Genomic DNA, 10467 nt, shown 5'->3' on the forward strand with positions numbered 1-10467 from the left:
CAGAAGCCGAGGGGTTACACACGTCTACGTAGAGAGGCGCACAGGACACGGTAATTAGGCGCAATTCACACGCTCTCGGGCGCATGGAAACTACTTGTCACGATATTTTCAACGCTCCTCCTCGCCCACTTTTTTCCACTCCTTCCCTGGTGCGCCCCCGCCCTTCCAGGAGGAACACAGTGGAGCTTTTGGAGTTTCGAGTCTTTCGGACTCTGTAGAATGCGGGGCTCCCCGGGCGCGGGCCCGGCCAATCAGAGCTCTGTCTGCCTCCCCTGGCCAATGGCAGGCGCCACATTGTTGTCTAATTCTGCCTAATGGAGCCCTAAGGAGCAACAATAGAGCGGGCGAGCAGCTCATTGAGAGTCTGGCAGCGCCCGGCAACTGGGCCCTGGCTACGCGCGGCCTCCGGCGCTCACCGCGAGGGGACGCGGTGCGGCGAGGGCCGGGTCGCTCGTTCCAGCCGGCAGGCCCCCAAGCGGACTCCAGCTCGGACTTCCGAAGGGAGGGCTGAACTGCGCTGCGTTCTGAGGGGGTCCGGAAGTTCGGACATGGTGACCGAAGGAGGGTGACGTGGTCAGATAAGGGGCCCGGGGCAAGGGGAAGAGGCCAAGAGCGCCAGCGTCGCGAGCGGAGCCGGGAGACGCGTGCGGCGCCCTCGGAGGAAGATCCCGGAGCCCGAGGCAGGTAGCTGAGGGCCGCAGGGAGGGCAGGGGAGCTGGCTCCGCCTGCGGCCCCTGTTGTAAGGCCCGACCTCGCTGGCCTTAGAGGGTGCGTGGCCAGAGGGACCAGGGTTAAGAGGCAGCACGCAAAAGGAAATGGTCTGAGATTCTCGGATAAAGATATCAGGATTAGGTCCTGGGCTCTGGCGCGGACCGGGGACCCAGAGGGACCCTGAGGCGGAAGCAGGGAGCTGGGCCTGCTTGGGCCTTCTGGGGCCGCAGCGCGGGTAGGAGCCCGGCGGTCGCGCATGGAGAATTCCAGAGGTGACTCCATTGCTTTGGAGCGACCTGCTGGTCATCCAAGTCCCAGGAACCCAAGTCTGAGACCAGAATGCGGGAACATACGCTGGAGCTGGGTCCCGCGGGGCCCCAAGATGGGGAGGGCGTTTCACACGACTCTGTCCCTAAACCGGGAGGGGAGTGGAGGGCTGTTCGAGCAGCCGACAGAAAGGAAAACTCACCTGATCTCGCCTTCGCGCAGTGCCTTCCTTACCGATTATTCCTTCCGACCACAAGGTTTAATATGGTGCCACGGATTTTACCCCATTCCACCCCCTTTGCCCGAGGGGTTTTTTCTTCTCACGCACCGCCCCTCCCTCAAGGAACCTGGGACCCAGGCACCCGTATCAGCTATTTTTCCTCTGTTTTCTTTGCTACTTAAACTAATCTTTGCGCTGGGTTTACCTGTAGAAAGAAAGTTTTTTCAGTTGAATTTTCTCTTTAGTGGTCTTCTCCCAGGTCTCCTAAAGTCAGTTTCTCACCTGTTTTCTCTCCCCCTCTCTGCAGGCCCGCACCACGGTACTTTTAGTGCCCACATTTGTACCGGCCTCTCAGCCACACGCCCTAACTTTGCCCCTACGTTGTTGGATTTGTTCTGTTTTTCCTAGCCCTCACTTTATTTCCTAAAGTTATCCTTCCTGGTCTTGGTTTTCCTCCTCCCACCGAAACAACAAAACCCACAAAATGCCCCAGGCCCAACCAGCCAAATTCTGCGCCTTGATTTCTCTTTCCTTCACCCTTCCACCAAACTGAACAGGTTGCTCTGAGTTTTCCTGTTTTGTTTTTGGCATCAGCTTAAATGTTAGGTCAAAAATTTCTCTCTAACCTGATTCACATTTCTCTCTACCCGTCTCACCCCAGTTAGGCTAACTTTTGGGGCTAACTTTTTTTTTTCAATTCCTCTTTACATCCATCTGATCCAGTGACCTTTATATGTCTTTTCATTTTATTTTATTTTTTCAGTAGAGCTACTATTTCAAACGAAATCTTACACCCAGGACATAAATCAGATCTAAGAAGTTGGGATGGGCTCTGGGCGCTCCGCCTTACGAGGTGGCTCCGGAGGCGTCTCTTCCCAACAATTTGGCAACCTCTAGCCAAAGTTACGCGGCAGAGATTTCCCTCTCTAGGCCTGGGTTCTTTCTGGCTGCGCTTAACTCTAGCGCACCGCATGCGCCTCACTGCGGGTCTCTCCCTCCTCCCCATCATCTTCCACGCCAGGTTCGGCAATGGAGCTGCGCTCGGAGCTGCCCAGCGTGCCCGGAGCGGCGACGGCGGCTGCAACAGCTACCGGGCCGCCGGTGGCGTCAGTGGCGGCGGCCGCGGCGGCGGCAGCGGCGGCCGCGTCGCTGCCGGTGAGCGTAGCAGGCGGCTTGCTGCGGGCACCGCCACTGTTGTTGCGGGCGGCGGAGAAGTACCCGCGGACCCCCAAGTGCGCGCGCTGCCGCAACCACGGCGTGGTGTCGGCGCTCAAGGGCCACAAGCGCTACTGCCGCTGGAAGGACTGCCTGTGCGCCAAGTGCACGCTCATCGCCGAGCGCCAGCGCGTCATGGCGGCCCAGGTGGCGCTGCGCAGGCAGCAGGCGCAGGAGGAGAACGAGGCGCGCGAGCTGCAGTTGCTCTACGGCACAGCCGAGGGCCTGGCGCTGGCTGCCGCCAACGGCATCATCCCGCCACGGCCTGCCTATGAAGTCTTTGGCACAGTGTGCGCCGCCGACGGCGGGGGGCCCGGGAACGGCGCACCCGCAGGGTCCGGAGGCGGAGCAGCAAGCGCGGGGGGCGCAGGTGAGCGGCGCGGCCCGGGTGGGGGGAAGGAGGAGAGGGGAGGGGAAGGGAGGGAACCTGAGCCGGGACTGGGCGCGCAGCTTGGGGACTTGCCTCCTACATTCAAAGTAGAATGTTCTCGAAACGCTCCGGACTGCTGAGTTCATCGCGCACCCAGCCCCTGATATTCGTCGTTACACAGAAACTTCCTTCTCTCCTTTCTGAAGCATTACTTTCCTCCTCTCGCCGGAGGCCCAACCCTAGGCCCTTCAATCTCTCTTCCCTGAGCAGGTCTCTGCTTCCCTACTCACTTTGCTTGTCTTCTCCCCAGCGCAGAAACCCGCAAATCCTGTCTTTTCCTGTGCTCCTCCACGTGCCGCCTCCCCGTGACCCGCATTCCGCATCGTTATCCCTGGGTACTGAGACGCCCTCTTTCCTTTTCCCGTGTGATTTCTTTTCTCGAGTTTCAAACGCAACTTCGACAACCGCATGTTGCTCTCTCCTCCTTTCCTGCTTCTCTCCCCACTTGCTCCTATTTTCTCATGGTGCGCAGTCTCTCGCTCCCCTCGATCCCTTTTTCTCTTTCCTCCCTGCGCACTGTCCGGTCCCACCCTCTTCGTGACTCCCTTGACTTTTTGAAGCAGGACGAGAATTAAGCCGGGATCCTTAGGGGCGGGGGTGGGTGGGGTGGGGTGGAGGGGAAGGGCTTAGCTCTCAACTTGGAGGGAAGAACTTCGTAGGTCTTAGTTCTGGAAAAGGCAGATTAGAAATAGGGGCTCTCCTTCTGTCTGTCGAGTGGCTTGGGGCCTCGAGATTTCCACAGCGCTCTCCTTTACCGGCTATACTGCCCACGACTAGAGGGCGCCAGGACAGGGCTGGTTCTTGGATTGGCAGGAGTGGGGTGAGGTCTTCCACGCGGTGTGTGGAATGGATGAAATTTGTGTTGGCTCTTGATTGAACTTTGGGCCACGCCACTTCTCCAGGTCAGGGCAGAACTGGAAAGGGGGCGCTAGAGGTGTTGGGGCAGTGAGGTGGGACAAGGAGTCCTGGACATTGAGTTTAAAGGGCACAGGTGATCAGGGTTCAGGGTATAGAAAGACAGGGCCCTGATGAGGGGACAGGGAAGAAGGAGAGGACTTTAGGGGAGCAGAGTGGTACGAAGGCTAGAGCAAAACGGAAGAGGGGGCACTTGATTCGAGTGAGGTTTGTGGGACTCTGCAGGAAAGGAAACTGGGACTCAAAGGGCTGGCTGTGGGTGCGGTCACCTCCCAGCTAACCGCTCTTCAAACCCCCTTTTCTCCTCTCTTAGAGGCCAAGTTGCAGAAATTTGACCTATTCCCCAAGACCCTGCTTCAGGCAGGCCGCCCTGGCAGCCCGCAGCCCCCACCAGGGAAGCCCTTGTCACCCGACGGCGCGGACTCGGGTCCCGGCACGTCGTCCCCGGAGGTGCGGCCAGGTTCGGGCTCCGAAAACGGCGACGGCGAGTCCTTTTCGGGGTCGCCTCTGGCCCGGGCCTCCAAGGAGGCAGGTGGCAGCTGCCCGAGCAGCGCTGGTCTCGGCGGCGGAGGCGAAGAAGACAGCCCGGGCTCCGCCAGTCCGCTGGGCTCGGAATCCGGTTCCGAGGCCGACAAGGAAGAGGCGGAGGCCGCGCCGGCGTCGGGGCTGGGCGGAGGTCCGGGTCCACGGCAGCGGACGCCGCTGGACATCTTGACGCGCGTCTTCCCGGGCCACCGGCGCGGCGTCCTGGAGCTGGTGTTGCAGGGCTGCGGCGGCGACGTGGTTCAGGCCATCGAGCAGGTGCTGAACCACCACCGCGGGGGCCTAGTGGCCGGCCTGGGCCCCGCCACGCCCCCGGAAAAGGCCGCGGTGAGTGTCGCCGCGGCCGCGGATGACGCGTGGCCTGGCCGCGTCGACGCCGCCGCCGCTGGGGGCCCCGGGCTGCCCGCGCCGCTGCAGGCCGGCCCCGCCGCACCCCCGCACCACAGACCCTTGCTGGCCGGCGCCATGGCGCCCGGGGCGCTGGGCTCGCTGAGCAGCCGCTCGGCCTTTTCGCCGCTGCAGCCCAATGCCAGTCACTTCGGCGCCGAGGCGGGCGCCTACCCGCTGGGCGCGCCCCTCGGCCTGAGCCCGCTGCGCCTGGCCTACTCGGCGGCGGCGGCGCACAGCCGCGGCCTGGCCTTCATGGCGCCCTACTCCACCGCGGGCCTGGTGCCCACGCTCGGCTTCCGCCCGCCCATGGACTACGCCTTCAGCGATCTCATGCGCGACCGCTCCGCCGCGGCCGCCGCGGTGCACAAGGAGCCGACCTACGGCGGCGGCCTGTACGGGCCGATGGTCAACGGCGCCCCAGAGAAGCAGTAGGGCGAGGGACCCGGCAACTGGCAGCCACCAAACTGGGATTCCGGCCTTGGCCTCGCGGACCGCCGGCCCCTCTTCGCCCGCCGGGTGCGCTCTCTGCGCCCTGGCTAGGATCCTCCCGCTCCGAGGGGGTTTTTTGTTTTGTTTTGGAGCGCGGGTGGGGAGTGCTGAATAAAAAGGGGCCAGCAACCGGTGCAGATGTTCTCGGAAGGGATGCGCGGCTGGGATCCTCATTTCTCCCCCGGCCGCCGGGTAGAACTCCCTCCTCAAAGCTCCCCCAGTCGCCCAAAATGCCGGGAATTCCTGGAATCCAGAGGCTGCAGGCGCCGCGCACGCTCCAGCCTCGTCTTGCCCTCTCGCCCGCCCGAGCTCTCAAATGGATGGCAGGATAGTCCGAGAATCTGTCTTCTGTGCCTCCCCCTCCTCTTTTTTATTTTAAATATTAGCTCTAACAAATATAAATTTAGGATGTATGAATCTCTTGGCACTGAGTCGAGTCTTGGGGACACACATATATATCGGTATCAATTGTAAAAAAAAAAAAGGAAACAAGTTCTAAGGTGCACTTTCTTCGTTGCGGTATTTGTCGCTCTCTTTGTTGCTTATGCCAATAAGCATGGGTTTCCTTGGTGCAGTGTGAGTTTTTATATATGTATAAATCTATATATAATCTATACATATATATATACAAGCCAGTGTATAATGTTATAAAATGGAATTCTAAGTTATTAATTGTAATCTGTAGGTGATCTTGGTATTAACGTGAAACACTTTTTTTTTAAAAAAGCAAAAAAAAAAAAGACAAAATGGAAAAAAAATTAGACTATGCGCTCATTGTACTTAACAAGTTTTATAGATTAAATATATTGTAAACTCTGGACGAATCCTGCCCACCCGCCCCTCTTGCCCGCGGCTGGTCTCTCCCTAAGGAGCCGTTGAAGATCGATGCGCACTGGAGCAGGAACAGAGCGACGTGAGACTGAGCCACAACCGCCCGCTCGCGGGCCCATCCCGCCTCCCGGGACTCGCCAAAAGCCTCGGCCGAGGGGCAGCGGGAAACGCTGCTGCCGAGAACGGCTCACTTTGTGCTTTCCTTTGCATAGACATGAGGCTAGAAATAAATGTTATTTTCTAAGAAAAAATGCCGAACCTGGATGCCGCTCTTCTGGCAACCCGAGTTGAAAAGTCTTGATTTCCGGCTCGAGTCGCAGTGCCAGGAAGAAACTTGACCGAGGTCAAGTGGGAGGTGGGGCGAGGGGCGCCGAGGAAACGTCCTGTGGCGCGCGGGAGAGCCCACCTGGCCGGAGTGGCCCGCGGCTCAGAACTTCGGCAGAAGCCGGGGGCCCCCTGCGCACCGAGCCTCGGTGTCCTCCCTGTCCCCTCGCCCCCCGGCCCAGGCCCACCTGGCACACACCCAACACCTCGGCTCAGGCGCAGGGTCTGCGGCGGGGTGGCCCTGCGTGCGAGGGCTCTGGTTCCCTAGACCGCCGGCGGAAGGTTCCCGGGATCCTGACGTGCGCGCAGTCCCGGGCGCACAGCGCGCGCCTGCCTTCTCCAAGGGGTTTGGAACCCACCGAGGCCGAGGCGGTGTCGGGGGAACTGAGACTGCGACCGCTTTCGCTCCGGGACCCATGGCCGGAGAATTATTTGGGCAGGTGAGGGGTGCTGCGCTCGCGGAGGCTGCGTAATACGCCAGCCGCCGTGAGGCCGCGCCTTCAAGCCGGACCGCGCAGCCCCGGGCGGAGGAGCTCCCTATCTTTTTTTACCTTCCCCATCACGCGGAGCTGAGCAAATTGGTGGCTCCCGGACTGACCCCCTCCTTCAACCTCCAGACCCTCCCGCTCCCCGCAAGGGTGACTCTCCCTCCCCTGGAAACCGTGCCCCCTCTCCTAGTCTGGGCCCGGCGACATCCCAAGGTAAACTTCTGGTGCCGGCTCGAGTTCCGCCAGGCGGTGAAACTTAATAGCAGGACAAGAAAACGGTTTAATAAAGAAGGGCTTTAATAGGGAACTAATTTGATTGAGTTGCCTAATTCCACTTTAATTGGAAAGGGGGTTTGCCTGTTTGGTTATAAAGTGTGAGGGTGACGATGAGATGGAAGTGGGGGGGGGGTGAGAAAGCGAGAGAAGAAAGATGGTGACGAGAGCGATGGGGCTAGAAAAGGAATGACGAAAAGAAGGAATGAAGAGAGGGAGAGAAGAGAAAGGAAAAAGGGAAGAGTTAAAAGAAGAGGGGAAGGCGGAAAAAAGCGCGTGAGAGCTTCTAGAAGTGTAAACTTTTTTGTTTTTCGATGCTGCCCCCTCTCGAGCCTCCTGTGCCCTCCTTTCTCTCCAGGGTTCTGGAGGCCTCGAGGCCCAGCTCAGCCAGGCGGTTCCAGTCGCACCATCCCCGGCCTCTGCCCCTATCCCCTGCCCAAGGCGATGCCAAGGTCGGTCTGGGCCTCTTGGCTGCGGGATGGACCCACACTGGGTCCCCGGAAGCTTCCGGCCTTCTCTTGGTACTCAGATCAGAGGGTGACCACGTATGGACGGGCATTACCCACTCCCAAGGACATCTGGAGCTTCTCAGATTTTAAGATTATTACTTTAGTATATCCTCACAAAAAACCGGGGAGAGCCCAGTGTGTTGTTTATTACCGACCCCGTTTTACAGAGGAGGATACCAAGGTCCAGAGTGGTCAGGCACTTGCCGAGCTCTGCGGGGACTCCCGCTTTGGTCAGTCTCCACTGCCCCAGTGGGCCCCCTCTTACATCTCCTCTCCTGAAGCGGTCTGTGCCGGCCCATGGTGGTGGCTCTGCGGAAACCCCCTCAGTGCACACACTCTGCCCAGAGAGGAAAAGTGGCTGTCCCTGAGCGGCCCAGAGAGGCCGCGGCTCCCGCTCCGGGCTTCAAGGACCCTCAGTAGAGCTCCCGAAGGCTTCGTGCGCTACGGGAGTTTGAGGAGTGCGGTGGCGTGGAGGGGGTTCCCGGGTCCTTGGTGGCCCAGGCCCGGCCGTGGAAGCCCAGAGCGGGCGGTCGCAGCCCTGCCAGGGCCTGCGCCCTCGCCGCGCACCTGACCCCACTGCGCAGTCAGGAAGATTGAGGCTCAGCGCCTGGCAGGGAGGGGCCGGGGTCACGCATCCAGGCCCTGTTCGAATGGGTCCTAATTCGAAGCCAGGAGGCTCGAACTGGATGGCGGGATGGGGGCGTGTGTGCTGAGTAGCCGCGTCTGGTTCCCGGGCCTCGCAGCCGGCAGGGGCGCGGGTGGGCGCACGAGCACCGCTGGGACCCTCGCTGGGGAGGGGTGTGGGGTTTCCCTGTCGCGGGTCGAATCTGCACCCCTGCCTAAGAGGGCCGGAGACTTAACTCTTCGCGCGGTGGAGGCGGGCGCTTCCTTCCTGACCTTCTGCTATCCACAGTTATTTCCAAACGCTCCCCGGAGCCTGCTGGATGCGACCCTGGGCTGGACACGGGGAGGACCTGGACTGGGCTGCCATGGAGGAGCTTCGGCTGTTGGGGAGACAGCGTAGCAGAAGTAGTAGTCGCTTTTAAAAAATTACTCCTCCTCGTCGTCGTCTTTTAATTCTAATTCTTCCTAACGAGAGCAGCAGCTGCACACTCTTCAGCATGCCCCTTGTGCCGGGTCCTTTCCCTAGGATCCGGGTCAGTGGGTGAGAACCGTGTTGGAACCTGAAGGAGCCAAGTGCTGGCATCCGGGCCCTGTCACTCGCTGAGTTTATTTATTCACAGATATTTCAGTCAGCAAATATTTACTAAATACTTACAGTATGTCGGGCCCAGTTCTAGGGCCTTGAGATACACAGATGTGTGTAATGGGAGCCATCCCTGCCCTCTAAAAACTCACACCGGGTGGGGTGGGCAACTAACCAGGCAAGGAGGATGCCCTGGGAGTGCCCCCAGGAGTGGGCTTAGGGACATCTGCCCAGGGAAAGGCATTCAACTTCAGTTTCCTCTTCAGTTAAATGGGACTAATAATACTGTCTGGGTGCTGTGAAGATTAAACAATATAATAGTTTTTACAGAGTAAAAGAAGAGTGCCTGATCACTAGGCATCCTCATATCCTTTATTTCATATCTCATTAGCATTCTCATATCCTTTAGTATTGGTCTTGTGGCCCCATTTCACAGAGGAATAAACAGCTCAGAGGGCTTAGTAACCTGAGTAAGTTTGGCTTATAAATAGTCCAAAGTGTGGCAGGTTATGGGAGAGACGCCACCCAAAGCAGGGAGCCACAGAGAGTGATCATTAGAGGACAGGGTGGATTCTGGAAATGCGTCTGCTGGGAAATGAGGCTGCAGCCCAGTCCTGAAGGGGCAGGGGCAGGCGGGGGTGGGGCAGCTGGGCTTGAAGGTGGTGAGGGAGTGAAGGTTCCCTCAAGTGGAGAGGAAAGAGGTGGGGACCGGCCATTGAGGCTGATCAGAGGCCAGAATTCAGATCACACGAACTTTGACTGCCAGAAGAATGGCCGGCGTTTCAGACTGAAGGTACTGGGAACCATCAGCAGTGGTGCCCAGTGAGATTTGCATTTGGGTTGGGTAGATTGTTAGGAGAAAGGCAGAACCTGTCGTGGTGGTAGAGCCAACAAATGATCAGTGGGTACAGGAAGAGGGAGAGAAGTGGGTGGCTTCAAGAACTGAGCCAGTCTCTCCACATTGATTTAGTGTGGGGAGTAAGCAAGAAGCAGGCTCATGGACTGAGTTACTCCGTGGAGATGACACTCAGACATGTGAGCTCCTGAAGCAGGAACAAGTTTGGAGGAGGGTCATGAAAAAAGTTTCAGTTTTGACATATAGAGTTTGAAGCACTTACGGAGCCTCTGGATGTGGATAATAAATGGTAAAAAGAGTCAGCATATTTGCTGCAGCAGAGCCTTGGGGGAGATGAGGTGGCCCAGTACCTGCGCCGCGCCCCCTCCCCACCGAAGACACAGGATCCTCTTCATGGAGGCTTTGGGCCTGGGAGGGGTGTTGAGGCCCCAGATATTGGGGTTCTGCTTCACACCATTTCCATTTCACCGAGAGGGCTGGCTTCTCAACATTTCCTTCTCTTAAAATTGGCTTCCTTTAAAGGTCATTGTCCTGGGGCAGGACCTTGGGCAGGTCTCTTTCAACCTGCCCCTGCCCTCTACTCTCTAAAGCTTTAGCTTGAGCCACTTCTTTCCTTCCATGTCCCCACTCATCCATCCTTACCTCCCCAGGCCCCTGCTCTTAACCCACTAAGCTCCACAGAACCACCTAACAGGCCATGCACTTCCCGTGCCCTGCAGTCCCTCTGCCTGGAAGGCCTCTCCCTTTATCCTCTACTTGAGGGTAAAGGCTCAGCATCACAGGTGGACTTACGGTGATA

The 10467-nt window shown here is 58.7% G+C and overlaps 1 protein-coding gene across 1 annotated transcript; it reads left to right on the plus strand.

The window, feature by feature from the left end:
* The first annotated feature begins 355 nt into the window (after window positions 1-355).
* On the plus strand, window positions 356-5997 carry DMRTA2 (DMRT like family A2). Its single transcript, XM_004476482.3, has 2 exons — window positions 356-2783; window positions 4072-5997. The coding sequence occupies exons 1-2, from the start codon at window positions 2228-2230 to the stop codon at window positions 5121-5123; spliced, it is 1608 nt and encodes a 535-aa protein (XP_004476539.1). The 5' UTR covers window positions 356-2227; the 3' UTR covers window positions 5124-5997.
* The last annotated feature ends 4470 nt before the right edge of the window (window positions 5998-10467 follow it).

This window comes from Dasypus novemcinctus, chromosome 9 (genome assembly GCF_030445035.2).
Source record: "Dasypus novemcinctus isolate mDasNov1 chromosome 9, mDasNov1.1.hap2, whole genome shotgun sequence".
Taxonomy (NCBI): Eukaryota; Metazoa; Chordata; class Mammalia; order Cingulata; family Dasypodidae; genus Dasypus; species Dasypus novemcinctus.